Consider the following 23,659-nt stretch of genomic DNA (forward strand, 5'->3'; position numbering starts at 1 on the left):
ATCGAGCAACACCCCAATAAGATTAACACAGCTGAACAAAGAAAATTAGCTCAAAGATACAGAATCTGCTGGGACCTCTTGTTCCAGGGATGCACACAGACCATCCTTCTGAAAACAGAGCCCAAAGCTCACATGTGCTCCCCAAATACAACCCATTTCTGAGCAAGCAGCAGCCTGGGGATAACCCAATGCAAATAATCACCAAACACACAGGGACCGAAGACACCACTGTAAGACACGGAGCCGTTTGGTAGTTCAAAGCAACCTGCCTTTTAAGCAGATGAAGACAGCGGGTAGCAGCCGGGTGCAGCAAGACTGCACACCAGCCTCAGGAGCTCAGCAGGCAGCCACGGCTCCACGACACCTTCCCCTCCTTCCACCCCCACCTCGCCACATGCCTCTGGCCCACATCCTTTCATCTGGTTTCAGTTGCAAGGGAAAACCCCAGCCCCAGCAGCTGACGCAGTTACTCTGCCAGCTACACAGAGGCTGCACTATTCTCAGCATATGATTGTTGTCATGTCGGGGGGCTGCGTTGAACCCACACCATGAGCACAAATCGCCTGTTTTTCCTCTTGCTTCCACTGTCACAGCTACGGTGCAGGACGGCATCGGTCTTTGCAAAAAGCAGAGAGAGTTACAGGATTAGGAAGGGAAAGTCTTCACTGTACAGAGGAAAACAGGCATCTTGTCCTTGTCCTAGTGGCTTTGGAAGATGCACCCGCTGTGTTCGCAGGGGTCCTGCGGGCTGGCAGCTAGTGATGGTGTTAAAGGAAGCAGCAGGGAGAGGATCTTGGTAAAGGAAAAGGAACCATTTTTCAGACCACTCGCAATGCAACAACAGCAAGAAGGGGAGAAAACAGGAACAGGAGCATCCAGGGAAGCACTGCAGTGGTTTTGCACCGATCGATTTGCTGGGTTCAGGCCCATAGCCATAAAATCCCCCCTCTCACCCCCACAGGAGCATACCTGTACATCCTGGCACAGCCTTTTGAGAGGGGGAGATTTGCTGCATGTCCCGTCCACTGCTACCTCTTCCCTCCCCAAGTGCTTCACCACGATGCACTTTTTCAAAGGGGAGCCCCTGTAAAAGGCAGGAGCTGTCAGAACAGGCTGCTCGGGCACAGGCTAAGCCCGCCCTTCACAGGCAGCACTGCAGGCAGAGCAGGGGCCCCGAGCTGCCCTTGTTGAGCTACAGCGTACGGTGCCACGCAACCTCCAGGCACACCATGAATTGTCAAGGCGCACAGCCACAGGAACAGAGCTTGGAGCGCAGGAAAGGTCTGTGCACAGCTTCCTGGGGATTTATCAGGTAGGATTCTTATGGAGGAAAGGGGGATTGGGCAGTGACTGGGCAGATTCCTTACAAATCCCAAACTTGCCCACTTGTGACCATGAACAAGACCTTGCACAGCACCCAGGAGATATTAGGTGGCTGCTCCCATCCTTAGGCATGACCAACTGTCTGATTCAGAAGGAGGAAAAGCTTCCAAAGCCAGACTATACATCAAGGAAAAGAGTGGGCATTTGTCCCCTCATGAGGGCTAACACAGCCTACCCATAATGCAAACACAACGATCTCATCTCCCGTCAGCCCTGTCAGGGTACCAACACACTGTCTCCAACAGCTCATTCCCAACTTCCAAGATCACTTCTGTCCTCCCAGGTACCTATTTTTACAGCCCTATACACTTATGTTTTCAAGTTTTAGAGTTTGACATGCTTTTATAAAGTTTGAATTTCTAACACGCACACTACCTGCCCTAAATTTTCATGTTTGATCAAATTTATAAGACCACATTCAGTCTCACACAAGCTACACAGACTCTGTCTGTAAGCTTGGCAAAGCCATTTCACCATGATTATTTCCCCTTCCATTTTTTAAAAAATAAAGCAGCTTCACCATATATTCGTGCACAGTGAGGCCCTGATCCAGTGCACTCGTTGGTGCATGTCAACTGGAGTGCCCATTCCTGTTTACACAGCCATTTCCCAAACTTGAATAATTTCTGATTTATTTCATTATTGTCGAATTAGTGGCTTTGGAACAAGATTAAAGCCTCATCTTGATGTGCCTCACAGCACTGTGTCCAAGTGTTTCATAACTGGTATGGTGGTGCATTATTCCCTCCCACTCCAGGAGCTGTTGCAGAACTGGGAGATCTGCCATGGGCCACTATGATGGTGGATCAATCTCTCTCCAGCAAATCCTCCCCCATCCAATATGTGGGCCTTCAGGTCAGAACAAACAAGAGGAAAGTTAAAAGAAAATGTTTTTAAGATGAGGAGTCAAAGCACATATTACTTCTGAGAGGTTCAGGAACGCCGTGCAGCTCGTGTCTGCTGCAGAGCCTGCCCACCTATGAAGATTCCATAGCCAGGTGTGCAGGAGCAGATTCCGGTAGCGATGCCTTTCTTACAAAGGAATCCAGACTTACTTGTCTTTACATTTCTGAAGGGCTTCATCTGCAATCTGCTTCAAGTTGACCAGCTTGTCCCCTCGATAAAAGGCATCTGCAAAATGGTAAGGAAAACATTAGAGGGGCTTCACGGCCAGGGCAGCCTGGGACAGCTGGAAGCAACAAGCAGTTGTTTCAGGAGGGCAGAGCAGAGCTCACATACTGCAAATGAGGGAAAGCAGTCAGGCAGCTGATGGGAAAGGTTTCCTAATACACCCTTTTAGCCTAGAGAAACAGATACCAAGAGAAATGGTGAAATTCCTTCCCTGGGAGAGGTTCCAAATTGACCCCAACAAGTCCCTTGGGTATATTCTGTGCAAAATAATCCAACGTGGCCAGAACACAGACCGCAGTTTAGTGGGTTTTTTCCATGCCACGGACCTATTAATAAAAACATTATTTTTTGCACTATTGCAAAAACAGTTGGAGAAATGCAGCGGGCGTGCATGCAAACACTACCACTTTCTTGCTTTACAAGGCTGAGAGTTGCAGCAGAAATGTCCTTAAAATTGGGAAGGGAGGGAATTCTCATATTAGGACTGCCTCATAAACGATACATCTTGCAAACATCTGGCTGATTTTGAAGAGGAAAATGGAAGAGAAGCGTTTGGAAACATCTTATTAGCAGCTGGTGACATCATGCTTTACAGGACAAAGTGGGCGGGCTGCTTAGATGCTTCACTGTACATTTGAAGTGGAAAATAGTACTCCAGCACCGCTACAAGCGGTGCATCCGCCTTGCGGCAGCTCAGCTAAAGCACTGCCCCTTCCTCTTCCATTTCCAAGTGCATCTGGCTTTTAAAATAAGGGCCTTTCAGACAGGCTACAGTAATGGCTCAGGGGCACAGATGCATGTTTTACCTGCTGTGATGAGGAGAGAACAACCGCAGTCAAGAATTCGCTCGCAAAGAGAGTCTGCTGAGAAACCTGCAAACTGACAGAGATCACACAACCAAGTCAGCAAGAACACAAAAAATACAACTCAAAAAAACCAACAGCAGCTGTGTGGTTCACCCGTGGTAAACGATACCACCAGGCACTGATGGAGACAGCTAAAGGAGCTTCATTCTACACTTAATGCAGAAAAGGGCTAGGCAACAGCAGCACCTTCATTGAGTTTCCATCCATCTCATGGTCAGCACCCATCTTTCAAACTCCTCTCCCAGAAAGAAGAGCTGCTCTCTGCAAAGAGCTCAGCACCAAGAGCAACACAAAGGGCTTGTTCCTACCACAATGGAGTGCAGAGCTCCAATCCTGGCGCAGGCCAGCATGGCTACAACCAGCTCCAAGATCATTGGCATGTAGATGGAAACTCTGTCGCCTTTTTTCACACCTGTGGAGAGAAAACGAACACATCACATGGCAAAAGGACAGGATACAGAAAGAAACTAATGATTTAAATCAGCATCTATATGTACACCATAAAGCTTCAGATGGAACTAGGGCTGAACCAGTCTTGGGTTTTGCCTTTCAAGCCCTACAGCTCTGGTAAGATAAGATGACTGCAATGAACACTCCATGTTCTCATTGGACGCAGCCCTTGAAGGAGGCAGAAATATAACTGGTGCCCACTGCTCATTGGAAAATCCCTGAGCAGGAAGTTTTGAGCACAGATTTCTTCCTTGTACAACTGACTTGGCCAGCATTGATTAGTTTTCACAGACAGAGCCAGAGATGAATCTCCAAAGGTGCATTGCAGAGCAAATCTGCATCCACTCTGCTTTACAAATGTGGAGGCAGAGAGAGAGGTGAAGTATTTTGCACAGAATTAATCAACAGACTGACAACCAGACAAAGAATGAGCCCAATCTCCAAAACCCCGGTCTGATGCATTCCCAGTATCCAAAGTTCCTCTTGCTTCAGCTGCGTACCTTGGCTGCGTAGGACATTGGCGAACTGACAGACTTTGTGCAGCAACTCGCTGTATGTTATTTTCGCGGAATCCCCAGGTTCATTCCCTTCCCTGGAAAAGCAAGGTAATATTTGTTATTGTACAAGCATTACAAGGCAAGCGCTGCACTTACTGCTTTGGACAACGTGTATGACCTCATCTGCCCTTCCAAGCAGAGTAACCAAACCCCAGAAATCCAATCCTGGGCTAAAGTTCTCCAATAGTAGGAAAATTAAGTCCAAAGTCCCCATTCCCTGTGTAGATCAGTATATCTGAAATCAATTGAATGCATGCAGTGGAAATACATGGTACTTTCAGAGAGGCAAGGAAGGTCCAACGGAACCAACGCTAAGAGAGCACAAGCCCAAGAGCAAGCCAGGATTTACGGCATGGCACCCTTGCTCACATGCAGATATATCTGCATGACACATTGGCCAACGTTATTGTGCAGCAGCACACAGCCCTTAAATACCTGCCATCTGATGGACTGCGACGGGGTGTCAGGGCTGCCTTATTTTCCAAGGTCACACATACCAATGTATTTGTGCTATGTCATGCCTGCTCTGCGTTATTGTCTCTGTGGCCCTCCATGAACCAACTCTGGGCTGCTGCAGCCCAGGTGCCAGTTCAGTGGGACATCCCATTAGACACACCGATGGGAAGAAGAGCCAAGAGCTGCACCCAGAGATGGAACGGGAATGTCGCATCCCCAGAGAAATGGTTTGCTACCGAGGAAAGCAGCAGGTAATTTTAATGTGACACAAGTCTTCAGCTATGCAAAATAAGGTGGCACTCCCAACAGAATGGGAGATTAACAAAGAATTTGAATTTATTCTCTCCCTGAGGCAACCAGTACAAAACCAGTAATGATCCATAAAAGAATAGGGTATCACTCTCAGTTGATAGTCCCCGTGGAAAAGTGTCCCCTTGAGTATGTGCAGCCAAATGAAAAACAACCCTGGTGCTGGGGAGAAGCCAGGAAGCACCTCCACGCTGTGTCCTCCCTTAGGACTGCAGCCAGGCTCCGTCTAACTTGGGAACAGAAACCTCACTTCTTTAACATCCAAGCAGTCCAGAGCATACAAAAAATATGTACTGAATTCTGCTAAAACTAACCCCTGCTCCTCCTTCCCCTGGCAACACAAACAGCGGGAGTGCTCTTGTGACACAGAAATGCATAAACACACACCCTCATTTCTCATATCATTCTGTGTCAGCACAACAGTGACCAGTGCTCCAGTGGCAGGCATGGTCCTGGTGGAAACAGCGTAAGAGTCGGGAAAGCCCTGCTGACACCAGCTCTGCACCTCCTGCCCCATGCAGGACAGGGCTTTCAGAACTGGGGGTTACTCTTGGATTACCCCATTCGAAAGCTACTCATGGATCTGCTGCTTACAAATTTGACTTGTCCCTCTCAATACCCAGTTATACTCCTGGCTTCCATGGTGGTCTGCAGCAACAGGGTGCATTGATACCTGCACTAAACTAACTTGCACAGGGCAGTGTTATCTTCCTACCAGTGGCTCCTGCAAGGGGATTCCCTGCTTGATCCTTTATGCAAGTTTGGTCCCTTTTAAGTGCAAGGAGGAGAGAAACAAGAATACTAAGAAAAAGTGTGGGAATGAAAACCAGTGTTCAGGGCAGGCAGCTCAGCTCTGGCATCCAAGCAGTTTCCCCTCCTTTCCCCATCATTACCAAGAGCATCACACTTTGAGCTAAATAACATGTGAGACTTGGGCTAGGGCCCTAACAGCAGGGCTCTCACCTAGTAAAGAGAAACCAGGAAATCAGAGAGTTTCCTTGTTGATGTTATTACTTCAGGGTCAAAGATCCAAGAGCCGATTTCAGTGCTGGACTGAGGAGCTGTAACTGATTTCAGTGCTGTAACTGATCTGGCTTAGAGGAAGAGCATCTTCTTCTGTTGCATCCGGCTGTGTGCTGGGAGCCCTGCCTCACCACGCAGAGGTTTCCCTCAGCGCATCTATGCTGCAGGCACAACAACATCAAGGCTAGTGCTGTGCAAACCTGCTTGGGTCCAGACGTGCAGTACCACTGCATGTGCAGGCCTGCCCCTCAGTGATGAGCCTTGCTAGGAGATACCTCTTAAAGGCAATTATAATGCTTCCAAAAGCAAGCTGGAACACCCCAGCCCCACTAACCCCCTGCGCCTAAAGATCTCCGCACTGGGGTCTGCTGGGCACTGTGGGCAGGCCCTGTGCAACCCAGCCCCCAGCCCAGGGTAAAACCGGGCAGGGAGGAGGGACAGTGCTCTGCTGCAGCGTAGGATCTAATTACAACCTTTACTAAGAGAGAAACACATTAGGAGGAAAGACTAGCACAGGCTGTCCCATCTGGAAGGCTTCCCATGTAAGGCAGGTAGGCAGCCCGCGGCCCTGGGTGCTATTTGGGGGCTCAGCTGGGCACCGCAGGTGAAGTGCTGTTTTGGCTGGTGGCAGACTTAGCCAAGGACACAGCAGAAAGCACTGGTCCCCCGTGCCAGGGAAATCAGGTGTGCCCATCAACTTGGTGATGCAACACCTACCTCAGGAGGGAGAGGAAGGCTCTGCTTTGCATGCAAAACTTGGGAGTCCTCTGACAGAAGCCCTGCAATCCTGCGCCCCAGAAAGACTTGGCTCCCTGCCTTGAGCCTTCACCGGCTGCATTTGTAATGTATCTCCTTGACAGACTCCCAGCAGAGCCTGGCCCTGCCCTGCAAACAGATTTCCGGAGGTGCTGATTTGCTTTGGGCTGGGGTGGCCACTGCTGCCACAAGATGGGCTGATGGTGGGATGCAGACAGAACATATGTAAAAAGCTGCACCGAGCATCCTGCACTTGCTGGGCAGCTGTGAGGAGATGGCAGCTTCTCGGGCGAGCAGCCCTGCATACCCGCTCTGGGCAGATCCATGCTGCCTCCCGCAAACGGTACCTGGGAGGGACACAGACCTGTCCTGAGCCACCTGCGTGCAAGGCATCACTTTGACATCCCTGCTTTCCCTGCACATGAGAAGCACATCTCAAATACATGAGGTCCTCCTCCTCCTCGCTAGGCTCCAGGAGGGAAACTCAGGCCAGGGGATGCACCCAGGCTTGTCCTCAAAGCCAGCGCCCAGAGGGCTCTGCAGGAGAAAAGTCAGAGCGAAGTCAAAGAGAAGTTAAAACTTTCACAAGGATTGTCAGAGGGCTTTCAAAGTAGTTTCCATTCCTTCGCATGACTGCAAAAGAGCTCCACTAGCACCAGCAGGGGAAACCTCAGGCTTCGGATTTTAAGAAGATCTTGTGCTTAATGGGAGATAAGTTGTACCCACATTTCCACAAGAAAAGCCGCCTCCTTTCATGCATCTCCAGCAAAGGCCTCTGAGCAGTCTCTCAAGAGCAGGCAATTGCTTCAGTCTCCCTGCGTCTAAAAACAGTTTGGAGTGCCCACAGCTACACTCAGCGAGCTACAGCAGCACTCAGAGTGCTCTGTCCTCTTCCCTGGCACAAAAGCCCAGAGAATTATGTATTTTAGACAGGGCATCTAAAGGAATGCCCACTTGCATGCTACCAAGTAATCCGTGCGTCAAAAGCAAGCCTGTAAATTCCTGGCATCAAAGTTCTGCAAGCAGCATCTTCCCTTCAGCACCCATCAGACAGAAGCAAATGCTGTCAATCCTGAGCCTCTCACACAGACTGCCTTGTCCAAATTAAATCGAAAAAGAAATAAAATAACTCACACTTCTGAAAACATTACCGCAGTGCTCACCTCTATACCTACAGCATGCAGCCCAAGCCCCGCAGAATCCAACATCCCCCAGACAGATCCCTTTTTAGGAACTGGCGACAAAAATAGTTGGCAGCAGTACTCCTGCAATTGCTAGCATGCAATCTTTGATCTAGCAGCAAAGCCTTCCTCTGAAAGGGAAAAAAAACCCCAAAACAATCTTCAGCTCCCCAAACTTCCCAGACACATCATTAGTTGAAATACATGGCGAAACACAGTTTGAGCTGGATGTTTTTCTCACCTTCCTCAGAGTCCTGCATTTAGCAACTAGTAATCCAAAATCTTCCAGTATCATCTGGGTCACAGCAGGAATATATTTGAGTTTTTTAGCACTTGAGAAGGCCATGTTCTACATACTGCATGTTGTGTGCACACTCAGCTGAAGAAAAGCATTTTTTGGCCATATGGTCTCAGCTGAACCACCCAACAATTAAGTAAATGCAAGCCCTTTAAACACAGGGATGTATAACTGGGGACCTTCCGAGGCAGGCTTTGCCCTAAAAATCAGTGCTTTGTTGAAAAAGTCAGCTTTCATGCAAAGGTGATAGTTTTGAGCTGCCTGCAGCCATTCGTGGGCAGGACCAGATAACCCAAGGGCATCAGGGACCATCACCACGGCAGTGTGTAGGACAGTAGTACCCAGCTCTGCACAAACAGATCCCTGTCAGCGTATCAAAGGAAGCACAGGATCTGCAGAGCGTGTATCTGTCAGCAGTTAAAATAAAGGGCTCCCCACTTCTGAACAGGCGCTGTGATGCACACAAGTCCCATGGGACATGCCTTCGGTGGCCCCACCAGCACCTCAGCAAGAAATGGTCACATGGAGAAGGCACCCTGGGCAGGAGAGGAAGGAAACTTCAGGTGGGGACACCTGAACACGTCACCTCCATAGCACAGCACCACCACGCTTACGGGAGGTTCGTGGGCTGTCTGCCTGCTCAGCTGGGAGTTTGACCTTGGAGGTGCAGAGCCAAACCTGTTTCACCTCACGCTCCTGTAGCTAAATCAAGGTTAAGCTACCCTGTTAAAAGCGACTATGTAGGCTAGCAAAAGATTTAGTGTTGTACATTCATTGTGCCGTAAGGAAAGTGGTTTGTAGGAGCAGGCAAGCATTTCTTTAGAGCTATGTTAACTCAAGCACTGACCCAATGGAACAGTTGGGGATGCAGAGCAGCAGCGTGGGAGAGGGAAGCTGTGGCCAGATGCACTCCTGGATATTTGCACCAAAGCAGGTTAAGAAGTTATTGTGCTCTGCCAAGCACCAGGGCTGACCGCAGGACTTATCAAAGCACTGGTCTGCTTCACCCACTCATGACATAACCAGGCGAGCCTTCCACTGCCCAGCCAAGCCGGCTGAGCCACTCTCAGCAAGCAGGAGGGAGAGGCAGCAGCTTCTTAGCCTGCACAGCTTGGTGGCCAAGGGGATGCACACTTCCCAGAGTGCCCAAACGGACCAAGCAAAGCTGGCCTGGAAACCGATCAGCAACACTGTTTGGTTTCTCTCTTTCACCAGATTTCCACATAAAAATTATTTGCATAACCTGTTTGAGTAATGGATGAATACAGCTTGCCTGTGCAACACTGCCTCAGCATTTTTATGGAGCAGCAGGAAGCACTGGTTGCATCAGTGGGAATTATGTTTTTTAAGGTAATTGCCAATTATGATTGTGGTTTACAAGGGTTATAACACCAAGACGCTGGTGTACAGGAGAAAATGATTAAATGAAGTCAAGCAAGCAAAGTGTTACAAGTTCTCCAGATCTGCCAGACCATCTGCAGATCCGCAAAGAGAAACAGAAAAATCACAGACCAAAGCAAGCCAGGGCACAAAGCCCAGGCCCGCCTGACCCCTCCCTCTAAATGCTCCCACTGATGACCAAAGGGGCTGAAGATCATTTAAGTTTCTTCTCAAAGTTACTGTGACTGCACCCCCTCAAATAAAAGCATTAACCCAAAGTTACCAGGCACAGCTGGGGAGCGGGACATCTGGAAGGCAAGTTTTCAGAGCAAAGCAAACCACCTCAAAGCCCCCAGCCAGCAAAGAGGCAACAGCAGCCCACAGAGCAGTTTTGCTTAATGCAGGAAAACGCTCTGCATTTTAGCTACTGGCAAGCAACCTTAAGAAAACCTTAAGATTCCCAGTTTGCAAAAGGTGTCAGAAGAGGGAAAGGACCCTTTCCCAGACAATGCAATGTTAGAGGAAGAATTTGCACAGTGAGGAATGGCAAAAAGCCTCCAGTAGAGCAGAGATGGGGACTGTGGGAATGTCCGCCCTAAACCATCTCTGGTGCCATCTAACTAAAACACACTCAGAGCCCCAAATCCCTCCTAAGCGTGCGATCAAGCTGGTGCATGAGAAGCGCGGGATGGAGACAGCGAGTTCTCCAGCTCCTGCTCCACCAGCAGCCTGTCCCCAGGGCACAGAACGAGGGGAAGGAAGGAACTTTACCGAAGGCTCCTGCACAGTGGCACCTCCTCACGTGCAAGGTCACGGCTCACAGCTTCTCGATCCGCCCCACATCCCAAAATTAGAGCAGCTGAAATGCCAGGCAGAGCTTGGCCAGGCTGAGCTCCTGCCACCTGGGGCACGGGCTCACATGCACGCCGCGTGGGCAGCGGGAGCCCCGGGCCCTTCCAACGCCTGCGCCAGCACGCACGGGCTGCGTGCTCTGCTACCGCGGCTATCAGCTGCTCACAGACCGCCTGCTGCCGTTTGGCCCCGGCTGGTCTCGGGGGAGCCAGGAAACCTGCTGCCTGGAGAAGGGCCTGCCTGGAGATACCTCGGTAGTTTGGGAACAACCACCGTCAAAAGTGGAAAAAGTACAATTTCTCCCTGCACCCCCAGCCTTGCTTATCCCGTCTGACACCGGAACGGCAATCAAGTAGAGACAGCCCCCTAAAATCCGTCCTTGAGAAAACAGATTATGTTGGAACGTTAAGTTTGGAGAGACCAGCTGTGCAAGACAATCAGAAAAAGACCCTGTTTCATTGGAAAAAAATGCTTGTATTTGCATGGATTGTTCGATATGAAAGAGCTCCTAGGCAGGGTGCCCAAAGCAGAAGGGTCTCTCTCCAGCAGGGTCTGCACCGCTGACTCCAGCAGGGAGCCAGGGGGGCCTGAAACGGGTTTGCAAAAAACCTTCACAAGAACATTTCTTAACAACCTGACAGCGTGCCCAGCCCTGCCCATGCTTAACATCGCCTATCTCCCACCCCAGTAATGCATGGCAGCAAATACCCAAGAGTTCTGGGAAGGCTAAGGGTTTTTTCAAGTAAAAGGTTTACCAGAAAAAGCTGCTCAGCCTCTACCATCCCTGCAGTCATGTTCTAATCCCATTGCATCATGACAAGGATCAAGAAAGAAGAAATTGTGTAACGATGGAGCATAGCCTGGGAGAGGCTGGTGAAAAGATTTTCCCAATATATTCAGAAATACTTGGCAGCGCCAAGAGAACACTGTTGAGTAAACCTAGCAACAGAAATCTCAGGGAAAAGACAAACCTTATCAATTTAACCGCATCACCTTCTAAAACCATACAGTTAACTCTCAGACCTGCATTAAAACCACCCTATGCTCTTCCCCTCCAGTGCCCCCATCACACAGGTAGGCCCCAGCAAAGCTCCACTGTCAAATCCATCCGAGCCAAATCATCTCAACTAAAAGGTGATCACGTAACCAGGATGAATGGGCTCCTACTGCTGGAAAGAAAGCTAACCCAGGCTGGCAAACAGCACTCTGCCATGCCAAAGCAGGAGCCCTGGGCTCTGCGAAGCGTGATGCACTGCGGCCAGCCCCCAGCGCCCATCCTCTCCAGCACAACTGACCAAAACACAGGCATTACTGTGCCTGTATTTTCAAAACAGCTAAAATGGAACATATTTCTAAAGGGACACCGGGCCACCATCTGCTCTATGATCAGGAAATCAGTCTTCTAATCACCTTTAAAAACAGCCATATGGAAATGCAGCCTACAAAGAAAACACTCCCCACCCTGCGTGGCTGCTAATGTCCCATAGGAAAAACTGCATCAATTTTCTGTCTTTCCTTCTTACATACGTTCTCAGCTACTCTTTCTATTTGTAGCCTTTCACAACCTGAACAAGTACCAGAGGCATCTAAAGGAATAATATTTATCTTGTGCAGTCCAACCACTGTTCACCATACCCTGAGTGATGCCTACAGCACAGAGCCCAGCTGGAGGCAGACACTGCTTCAAAATCATTTATTCACCCTCCAAAATTCCCTCCAATTTTCCCACTCACCTGCCAGGCTACACCCTAAAAACCTACTTCCAGCCCCTTTCTCTAGGCTGTGGGATGCTCAGACGCCTCTAATGGAACCAACACCTCCCGGCTTACACTGCTGCTGGTTCATCAGCCAACATAAGCAAGTCAGCGCGGTGGGGTTTGTACAGCCTGCATTCACATCAGAGAGCCAGGACACCCATGAGTAACAGTTTTAAAGGAGACGGGACTGACAGCAGTCAGCAAGCCCCTCTTCAAGGGAAATCTACAATTATTTTGACAAAATAAGGCAGTTCTCAAGTAACACAGACCATGTGTAAATACCTTCTGATGGCACCAGCAGCCATTCAGTGCTGATGGGTACCTGCTCAGCAGCAAGGAGAATTCTGCTTCTCGGTGGTTTCATGTTTTTCCTACTCACTTGATATTGAGTAACCATCAAGTCAAGAGGATATGCATTGACTCTAATTATGTTCTTACCTTCTTAAGTATTTTACAACATGGGAGAACAGCCAATGAAGAAAAATGACAGCTTTTCACCTAATTTTATTTAGAGGAAAGTTTAAGATTTTTAAACAAAAAAAAAAAAGGTTTTTTTGAAACAAAATGATTACATAGTGTTGCAACAGAGCTCATATGCAAGACTTATGGAGTAGGTCACCGAGTTTGGCTGACCTCAGCCAGCACTTCTAACTCTGCCAGCCAAATCCACAGAACGCTGTAGAACGCAAGAGCTTGACACAAGAGGAAACATTTTAGCTGTTTACCATAAGTCATATTTTCAGAGGAACACCGACTATTTTCACCAGTCCAACAGGACGAGAGCTCATTTCCAGCACAACACAGCTGATTCCTTGTTTAAACAATTTGCAGGCAGGCCACGAAACATATCCTGGACAAAGCTTCTAGAAGTCAAACAGTCAACAAGCCACCTGCAGCTGGGAAACACCGCATTTGGGGAAATACTGCATCTCTGGATGGAGCACACTGCCCAGTTTTCAAGACTTTCTAGGAACACTGAAAGCCAGGCAAGCTGATTTCAGTGGAGGCCCAAACAATATCCATTAAGGACATGACAGGGAAATGAAACTTTTAATCAGATTTTTGGTGGACATTTCTACTTCATGCCTCAGAAACCTCCATGGCCAGATGCCACCCGCTGAACTGTTACCTTGTTCTACACAAGGAACATCTCTTAGAAAATGGTCAGAGGCAACAGGAATGTAAAACATGCTTCACTATCAGGTATCAGATGTGAAAGAGTAACCAGGAAGGCCACTGATTTCCTTGAGAGATTCCCCTGAAGAAGGGAAGTGACATCTGCAGAAATGACGGGCTTTGAATTTACAGAGAACTGCCAGGGCTCCTGACTTCATACCACACCACATTTCAACATCGGCAACAAGTGATGTGCAGAAATGCAAACAGAGAACCAAAACCCTGCTCCAGCTGTGCACAACAGCTCTGCCGCAGGGCTGGGCACAGGAGGAAAAGGCAAGCTCATTGTGCTGGTGGAGTCAAAAGGTTTTCTCAAAGCATTGGCAATCAGTATTACAGCCTAACAGCTCTGGGCACAGAAAGCCCACCGGACACAACAAATGCCACTACCCACAGGAAAAATGCCATGTTTGGAACAAGCACCCACTTACACCTCTTCTGGCAGAGCCTGACCACTTTGTCCCCTGTAAACGCCACTGCATGGAGCAAGTCTCATCCACATGGAGCCCAAGTCTTTGTCCGCTTCTGCTCCATTCACACCAGGGTGCCAGAGGAGAACACACAAGCTGTTCACACAATTAAAATAATCAGATTTTCTAGGCTGATGAGTACATTGAAGGCTCTGACCTTCCACATCCTGAATCTATGTAGGAGCTCACCATCCTCTCTGTTCCTAAACTCCATTTATCTGCCCCAATTTCAGCTCTCATGCAATATGGGCATATTGTGAATATTGGCAGAACCCCAGCGCCCCTCCCAACAGTAAGCAAACTATTCTTAAAACATCAAGGTGCCTGCAATATTTGCCAGTGTTACAAGATACAAGTTTCACAGACGTGAGAAACTGAGAGCTATTGTCTGTGCATGTACACCCCTCGCTACTCCCCCAGGTAGTTATTGAGCAGCCACACACCCAGAGCCATGCAGAAAGGCAGCTTTGGACAGGTTATAAGGTGACCTTTTAAGACGAGAGTGCAAGAAACAATTCGTGAAAAATTATTAAATTCCTTGTGCTGAATCAACAGAGCCAGACGCTCTGTCACAGCAATGAGCAACGTGAGGAAAAAATACTAAATAAGGACATAAAAGTTGCCACAGGTCTCATTTACACAGCAGTATCGCACTGCAGCACTAGGATGTTCACAGCAGCTCAGCCAAGAGCCTCTCAAACAAAAACAAAATACCACGCTGGGTCAGAACCAGGGTCCAGTGTTTCGTCTCCGGAAGCAGCAGCAGGAGATGCTGTTTATGGAGGGCAGATGAGCCCAGCCACCACCAGCAGTTCCGTTTCATTGGGGGACCTGCTGCTGGTCCTCAAAAGTGGCCATTAAAAGCAAGGAAGCAAAGAGTAAGGCTAAACCAGCTCCATAGAAAGGCAGTTCTTCCATTCAAGGTTAGGCTGTTTTCTTGAACCTTTTGTGGGAAACCCCACGAAGGCAGTCTGAAAACAGCGGTACCCGTGCGCTCAGTGCCACCCGCCTTGCACCCCTGCTGGTCTGCCAGCAGGACTTCACAGCAGCTCCATCACCTTTCCAGCAGACTGCACTGGTCCATGCCCACAGCGACTCCATTCCACTTTACCACTAGGGATGCAAGGCGGATTTACTGGTTCCCAGGACCCGCTCCATTGCCCCATCTAGACCGAGTGGGGCTGGCAACCTTCCAGCCCTTGGCACAGTGGCCTTTTGCAATAACACACAGCATACCCAGGCTGAGCTCTGCAATTTCACATTCAAGTTCCTGCAGTCCTCTAGGGTGCATGCCTTCTAATCCTGGGCACTTACTGACATCCAACTTGTTTATCTGGTCAAATACTTCCTCGTATTTATATAGATGGATGCTGTATCTCTGCCAGTAGCGACTACCAAGGGTTTCAGAGCAAAAGGCGAGGAGCAAACAGCTCTGACAACCCAAATGAAAGCTGCTCCCCTGATTCAAGGCTGCTGCTGGCATGTGTTCCATGCAGGAGAGCTTATACAACCCCTCTCCTTAGTGCTCAGCCACAGAGCAACCACCCAAGTGCTGCCTGAGTGCCTTCCTTCTTTACAAATGTGACATAACAGAGGAGGAAAGTCCCATTCTGCTTACAAAAACAGGATTACAGGTTATTCAAGCTCAGTAAAAACTACTTCCAGCGAAAATCTTCAATAATGCTGAACTCCTTCCCACGGAGCACCAAGCCCAGGGGTGCTTCTGAATGAGCAAAGCCACAGATGACCACAGGCACTGTGTAATCAAGGGGTCACTAACTTTTAATAGCTGTCCCCTTCCTTCACTGCACTGCAGAGCGGGACAGCACAAGGCTGAGAGCGCTCGCCGGCTCCCTGCTTCTGCATCCTACGACATAAAAGTCTCTGCAGAGCAGGCATGGGGCTTGAGATCTCATCAAACCAACCATCCTTCCCAGCATCTCCCCGCAAACCAGCATGCATACCTGACAGGAATGAGTCAAGCTTTGCTTCAGTCAGCCCTTGAAAGGGAAAACCAATTTCAAGTAACTCCATGCCTGCCAGGTGTCTAATGTGGAGCTCAAAACCCTGACTCAGAGCATCCCGGAAAGCACACCCCACATTTCCTCCCACATGCTGGAAGCCCACAGGACAGTACCTTCCTGAAGAAGGTATTTTGCCGCTCTCACATATTTAGTTCATCCGTGGCACAGCTGCTCACCTGGTAACTACGTGAGAATTCATGAGTAATAAAGAAGACAGAGGATGCAGCACACATGTGCAAGCCATTAACAGAAACACTTGGGACAGAAGAACCTTAAGATATGACAGAAGAAAACCAGTGGATGCCAGGTCTCAGCACACACACACATATAGCCTTCGGAAACCAGCTTCAGACCACGATCGCTGAATTTTCCAGCCCCTCAGGTTGAACCAAGACTCTCCAAACCCTTAAGCAGGCATCACCACACTGCCCTGGGGCAGCACAGCTGGTCTCTCATCTGCAACCAAACCCACAGTAGGACAGAGTGATCACATGAAACCAGTTTGAGTCCAGCATAGCCTTGCTCAACACAGCCTACATCTGAAGACAGAGACTCCATCCACCAACAGAGAAAAGCCAGGGAGCTACACCTAAGGACAAGCTACGAGTCCCTCCTGTCCCAGTTTGCACTTACATACAAGCATCCAAACACAGCAGCTGTTTGCACTGCTGCCACAGCACTAACCATACTGGTTGGTGATTGTCCTAGAACTGGGAAAGGAAAAATTCCACCAAAGAAATCTGGAAAGCAAGTAACCTGGACGTGTCTGAGGTACAGTAGCTACTTCCTTTACTCCTTGTTTTAATACCAGGTTTCTATTGATGCTCCCACCATTCCCACTCGTGCACTACACAGAACTCAGAGTCAGACAGGGCTCCGCAAAGCAAAGATGTTCTTGCCCGGAGGTATGAGAAACACTGCTCTACAGCACTCAGGCAATGCAGCCACTTTGGTAAACCCCCTCCCAGGCTGCAAGATTTCACAAAACCCACCAGAAGACAGCTACACTTTCCATGATGGAAAGCTACAATGATCATTGCCCTTGAAGGAGGGTACAAGATCTATATCTTAATAAAATACAAGCACATTCAACATATTTCATTACCTACTTAGGTGCACCCAATCCACCCAGTTTCCAGAAGCAGAGCACTGTACTGTCCAGAATGCTTCCAAATAACGGCTATCTGCCACAACCACCAAACTATTGCTCCACTCTCAGCACACACAGATGAGGGGACATGGATTGCTAAGGATGCACCCCAGGAAGTTTCTCCGATTTTCAGGGCTGAGTGGGGTCACCCATAAAGAACCTCCATCAGGGAGAGGAGCAGTGCTGAGCCTGACTGGTACTGCAAGCATAAACCAAACACATGGTAACTCTTTCAGAGCACTTTTCACTGCTGCGGGGCTTACTGAGATCCCCCTGTGGGAGTTATGCCCCCGATCAGCAACAGGGGAACAGCACACCGGGTATGGCTGTTTGGTAGCACCCGCACATAGCTCTGACTGTTCTCAGCAGCCGGCAGGCACGCACGTGCAAAGGTGTACCACTAAAAGCAACCTTCCCAGTGGTGAATGTTGGTTCTTTAAACAAACTGTATGATTTAGGGATGTGCTTTAACTATCGGAACAGTGTTGAAAGAGACTGCATCACTGCACGCATAGCAAGTCATCCAGGAAGTTACCAAACAAACTAAGAGTCAGTTTGGCACGGGACACTGAAAGGTGCTGAAGCCAGTGGGAGTAGCAGAGCCGAGTGCATTGTAGAGGCCTGCTACAGTTAAGCACTTCTGAAAGTCTCAGTGTTAACAGCCAGCATCCTCAGTCACAGCATCTGCGTAGATGACAGTAATGGAAGACTGGTACCTGTGAGGGTATCTGAAGAGAAAAAAAACACAACCCGGTGCTGACCTGGATTATGGAGACCAAGCACTTTATTCTCAGCAGTTCAAGAGAAGATTATTTCTGCAAACAGAAGAGGTCCAGACCTTTACAGCAGAAATACAACTGAAAGACAGCTTCATCTGGTTTCATTTTTGACTCTGGGATGGCACATCCCAGAACGAAGCGCTCCATGGCGAGGAACAGCCACCAGACCAAGGTGCACCAGCAGCCCGCAGAGCGCCAGCAGCCAGCAGGTCTTGTTCCCATTTGGCCCCAGCAGCACCTGTACACCAAGCCAGGGTTTGACAATCTGTATCCTCTCTGGAAGGCTGCTGTCCAAAAACTATTTCCAGCTTCCTAATAAGACCCTCCAGAAGTGCTCTGGACCTTTTTTTTGTTTGGGTTTGGAGTTGTTTGTTTTTTTAAAACATACTCTATAGTTGTTGGTTATTTCCTTAAAGAAAGATTTATTGGAAGAAATATCACAGCTACAAGCCCCTAAAATCCTTTACTACATGTAAAAAACCCCAAACCAAACCCCAAGAACAAAAACAAGCAAAAAAACGCCACACCACTCCTTCACCATTTTATCTTTGCAATGTCGTATTTGTTCTAGGCCCAGAATGGGAACCATAGGCGGTTATTCTTTTGTTTAAACGAAGCCCCAGTAAGCTCTGGCAGCCTTTACTATCTTTGTTTCTCCTTTCTAGATGTTTTATTTCATATGCGTGCGTAAGAAAGCAGAAAATAGACACACTCTCCCCAAGATGGCAGAAGACAGCAGCACCCTGCTAAACTCACGTACCTGGGCTACAGGGAGGCTCAATATATTGTGCCAAGCCCTACCTCCTGCCCCTGCCCCCTGGTCCCTCCAGGCACCACCAGTACTGCAGCTGGGGTGACTGGTTTGAGAAACAAAGCCAAGAACCTGGTGCTTCAGCTATGCACAGGTTACACAGAGGACAGGCTTCATCCAGGTACCTTTGCACCCCAGGGTGTAATGACAGACTTTTGTAATATATGTTTTCTTTTTGAATTCCCACCTGGTTATATTTTTACCTCCACAAGCTGCCCAGGCTGATGTTTATTTATATGAGCTTATTAACAGGCACTTCAGCACAGAACCATTCATTTCTCTATGCGACACGGGTATGCCCGCTGCATGAAGGCACACTGTGCTCCTGCTCTAACTAACGCTACCCACCACAGACAGAGTCCCCAGCACGGCTTCAAGCCCCCTGCAAGTGCCCTCACTGTCCCAGCTGGCTTGTCCAGTGCATTTCACCTGCAAGGCCCGCAAAAGCCACCGTAGGTATCTACCTGCCCAGTAAGCACAGTGTTATTGACTTTGGCCTTTCCACACCATTATGAAAGAGATTTCACTTTTGAGAGCAGCACTTTATCAGAAACATTTCCTGAAGCTACTGTTCCTTTTTAGGCCACATCAGCAATACCAAACAGAGAAAGAGGAATGAAAATCAGCAGAAACAGAAATACTTGTAATGTTCACAGGCAGCAAGAGGTATCAAAGTGAAACAGGCAAGAGGGAAAATGCAAGTGTTTCCTACCAACTCAGGATGGTCATTCTGAACTACACAGCCCTAACAGCACCAGGAGGACAGTATCACGACAGTAAACGTCACGCATGTACAAGCTCTGCAGCACAAAGTAATCCCATTGTGCTGAAAGAGCAATTCCATGTGACTTGGGGTTAGACCCTCTGAGTGGAGCCAATCTGGGCAGTCCTAGACTGATGGTGGTGCAGGAACCTTCAGAGCAGCTTGGTTGTAACAAGTCTGGATGAACTGCTCGCTCTTTCCAGTCCATGCAGAACCCGAGACAGCCAGTCAGCAGCACACAGCAGCTCTGAGTTTTGTCAGGACACATCTCTTCTCAGAGACGCTCAGCAATGCCTTGAAACATTCTTCACTTTTTTCCTAATTTCTCCCCTTAAAAGCAAAAGGCCACAGTCTCTTATCTTTTCAAAGCTCCCCTTGAGCTGGGCAATCACAGAAACCTTGGTATAAGCTCAGCACCTTCTCCCATCTAGCAGGCTATAGACTTTCTCATAAGCAAGGAGCCTAGGTATTTTAAAAGAATTCTAGTTTTTCCCAGGAATCCTTTGGAGGCTCTCATTTCTTTTTTTAACCTTTGATACAGTGTGACACGTCTCAAGTGTTTCAGGAAAGCGAGCTCCTTCAGTAGTGTTAAACACGCAATGTGAAAGGACAAGACAGGAGCAATTACATTTTGATATTGAAGAAAAGCATGCACCCAGAGGCACCCACATGCTCCTAGAAGAGTAAAGTTACAATTTGCAACCCCTAAACCGGCTTCCTCAAGCCCTCAGTGCCACAGTTCACAGGTCAGTACTGCCCATGCCATGTTCAGCGTGCCTCTTCCATCCCTCCAACATTCCCAGCTGACACCTCCAGACCTGGCACCCCAGTGCCAGGTCACTTGTGACTGAAGCACACTAGGAGACTTTATCCCAAAATAGTTGGGGAAACTGTGAAGGAGGAAGAGAGCCCTTATTTTTCAGCATGACAGACACACACCATTTTAATATCCACTCCAAATTTTGCTCAGCATCACAAATACCCCCAAAGGCTGCCAGAATAACTAACAAGAAAAATCTTCACCAAGACCAAATTAAAGCTGTAGGCTGCTGTCTAGCTGTCACCCAAAGATTTATGTGCACCCACTCCCTCCATAAAAGCTGCCAGCACTGGCCTGCCAAATGGCTTTGTTTGCTGGCACACCTGTACCTGAATGAGTTTTACAAAGGAGTTTTCATTCAGAAGCTCAGTCATTTCACATAAGAGCAAGTTAGAGCAGGGAAGTAACTTTCCACCACTTACACCTGTGTCTTATCAATATGATTATTTGCTAAGCACTATGTGCAATTCTTTCACTGAAGCAATAGCTCTATGATAGAAACTCTAGAATAAGCCCGATTTTACAGTCTCAGCCAGAATTACACTGGTATAAACATATTCCTTTCTGTAGCAGGGTAGCTCCTTGTCACCTTTATGCGAGATGACTGGGGGGGGGCCAACCCTTCAGCTGCACAAAACTACTTAGAGCATCTGCTATTTTTATTGCAATGACAGCAAGACTTCTCCAGCGGCTCTGCTGATGGTACTCACCATAACTCAACAAGTTATTGCATCCTAACAAGTGGTACATTTAATTGTACTTCCTGTACTGCCACATACAGTCATACTGCTGCAACATAAATGCATGCTAGCTCAAGGGAAACAGCAAAATGCATGGATGAGCCAGACGCTGTTCTCAGTTTGGGGACACAGCTGTGGTGCCAGCTGAGCTAGATCAGCAGGGGAGCATTAGTTCTGGATGTTGGACATCACAGCTGAAGCCTATTTCACATCAGCGCAAAAATTTCAAGTTTCACATGGCTTTTAACACTAGTAACTACTCTGGTAAAGAAAAATAGAAACAGATTCAGAGAGAGCTGGAAGTTAATTTTTCTTCCAATGATAAGAGAAGCCAGCCTTCCTGAGAGCATCACAGTCTTACACATGTTCAAGTGCAAGGAATCAATATAAAAGCTCAGGTTTTAGTAAAACCTTTCTGCCACAGCAGTGGAACTTGCCAGACCCACAAAACACGAAGACAGGACACACAGGGCTTATTAGCTTTTTGCTCTTGGATGTGAGCTGCTCCTCATCCCATGTCTCCTTGTACACTTACCTACTTCACTAGGGAACTGTGGCAATTCTGGAGAAACCGAGGAACTGCCTCCATCCCATCTCTGAAAGCTCTAAGCTTCCAGCAGGTACAGCTGCAGAGCCACAGCTAAAAGCCAGGAGCTCCTGGGCCCCTTCAGCTCATCCCGGGATGGGCAGAGCAGCCCAGGACACGGCTCGTCCCGTTGGCACAGAGAGCCAACCCCGGTCGACCCACGTAAAGGTCCTCACCGGTTTTACGGTGTTTTAATTCACCTGGGTCAACAGTCTTGCCTGAGTTGGCAGCCAACACCGCCGGCACGCTGCGGCACGCTAGCTGCACACCTCCTACCCACGACAAAAACAGGAATTTACCAGTAAAAAGCAACTTTGTCCCCAAGTCTCTTCTCACTGACATTTCTGTCCAGCAGGTTGTAGCAGACGTTGGTGGTCGCCCCTTTCATCCACTCGATGAAGATCTTCCCCTTGGTCACGTCGAAGTTGTAGCGCAGGAAGGGCCCGGCGTGCTGGCTCTGCCAGTAGAACTCCTTCGCGATGTCGCCCCAAAACTCTGCAAAGGCAACGGCCGGCGCTGGTGACGCGGGCCGGGCCGGGGGAGGGCAGCCAGCGCCCCGCGGGGCACGGCGGCGGCCCACGCGTGTGGCGCGCCACGGCCCGGCCGCGCTCCCGCCCAGGGGAGCCGCTCCCCGGCCCGGCCCGGGGGCAGCGGGCACGGCGGCGGCGCTCACCCTGCGGCTCCTCCACGGAGCGCTGGTAGAGGCGCTGGTAGTGCGGCAGCGAAGGGACGTGCGCCGCCGGCAGCAGCTCGGGCCGCGGCCGGTACAGCCGGGCCTGCTCCTCGGGCAGCACCATGGCGGGGCGCCGGCGGCTCTGGGCGGGTGGGCGGCCGCCGAGCCCGCTTCAAAGCGGCGCGGGGACGGGGGCGGAGCCGGGGGCGGCGGCGAGGCCCGCCCTCATAGCGGCGGCGGCGGGGGGAGCGCGGCCGCCCGGCGCCCCGGCTGGTCCCGCGGGGCCCGGCTGAGCCCGGCGGGAAGCCCCGGGGCGGCGGCAGGCCCGGGCGGGCAGCGGCTCGCCAGCAGCGGGGCGCCGGGCCGCGTGTCCCGGGCAGCCATGTCACCCGGGCAGCCATGTCACGCTGGCAGCCATGGCCCCCGTCTCGTCAGCCATGTTTCCCCCCACCTGGCAGCGCTGTCCCCTTGGCAGCCATGTCACACCAGGCACCTCCGCGAGTGGTGTCTCCTCCGTCACCCATGACCTCTCTGTCAGCCCTGTCCCCTCTGTCACTGGTGTCTCCCCTTTCAGCTGTGTCCCCCTCATAGTGATGTGCCCCCATGTCAGCCGTGTCCCCCTCATCAGTGGTGTCCCCTGTCAGTCATGTCTCCCTCATGCTGGCAGTGTTCTCCCATCGACAGTGCTGCCCCATCAGCCACGTCTCCCTTGTCAGCTGTGTCCCCTGTGACCAATGTCCCCTCAGGGCCAGTCCCCACTACCTTGCCAGGCGCAGGGGAACAGCCCAGGGTACCACCTCGACAAGACCCTCCTTCACTGGCCCCACAAAAGGCCCAGAGGCCATGGCCACGCTCGCTGCCTGCCCCCCTGCCAAAAACAATCTTTGATTCCCTCCGCTTGCTGCCTGCCTGGCTGAGCAGTGAGCCACGTCAGTTTGCTGAGCATTTCCCCCTGCACAAAATTTTACAGATCTTGTATAGTTAGTGAGAAATTAAACCACTTTTTTCACCATGAAAGCAGCCGAATGCTGGACCGGGGGCCCAGAGTGGCAGCGGGGTCTCAGCCCCTGGGGACAGTCCCAGCTCAACTAGACGAGCCCCAAAGAACAGCCCTGGTGGAGCCAAGGTTGGACCTGGGCTCTCCCAAGGGACTGGCGCGGGCTCTCTGGCCTGAGGGGCCGGAGCTGCCTGTGGTTGTACCCCTGGCAGCAGACCCATCGCCACCTTGACCCCTAACTGCCTGTGCCGAGCCGGGCTGCCCCGATGGC

The 23,659-nt window shown here is 49.9% G+C and overlaps 1 protein-coding gene across 3 annotated transcripts in view; it reads right to left on the reverse strand.

The window, feature by feature from the left end:
* ACSS2 (acyl-CoA synthetase short chain family member 2) overlaps window positions 1-22,596 on the reverse strand; it is a 33,276-nt gene extending 10,680 nt beyond the window's left edge. Inside the window, exons 1-7 of one of the 3 annotated variants that reach the window (XM_080403780.1) lie at window positions 22,392-22,596; window positions 22,018-22,213; window positions 4,331-4,422; window positions 3,689-3,792; window positions 3,321-3,393; window positions 2,439-2,514; window positions 970-1,084 (exon numbers count right to left, since the gene is read on the reverse strand). In XM_080403780.1, the coding sequence (XP_080259906.1) occupies window positions 970-1,084; window positions 2,439-2,514; window positions 3,321-3,393; window positions 3,689-3,792; window positions 4,331-4,422; window positions 22,018-22,213; window positions 22,392-22,515 (780 nt within the window). In that variant the 5' untranslated portion in view covers window positions 22,516-22,596. Of the gene's footprint in view, window positions 1-969; window positions 1,085-2,438; window positions 2,515-3,320; window positions 3,394-3,688; window positions 3,793-4,330; window positions 4,423-22,017; window positions 22,214-22,391 lie in introns of those variants that run through there. The other 2 variants (XM_080403781.1, XM_080403782.1) reach the window with 2 other exon arrangements.
* Window positions 22,597-23,659: the final 1,063 nt, after the last annotated feature.

Source organism: Falco punctatus, assembly GCF_963210335.1.
Source record: "Falco punctatus genome assembly, chromosome: 10".
In the NCBI taxonomy this organism is placed as follows: domain Eukaryota; kingdom Metazoa; phylum Chordata; class Aves; order Falconiformes; family Falconidae; genus Falco; species Falco punctatus.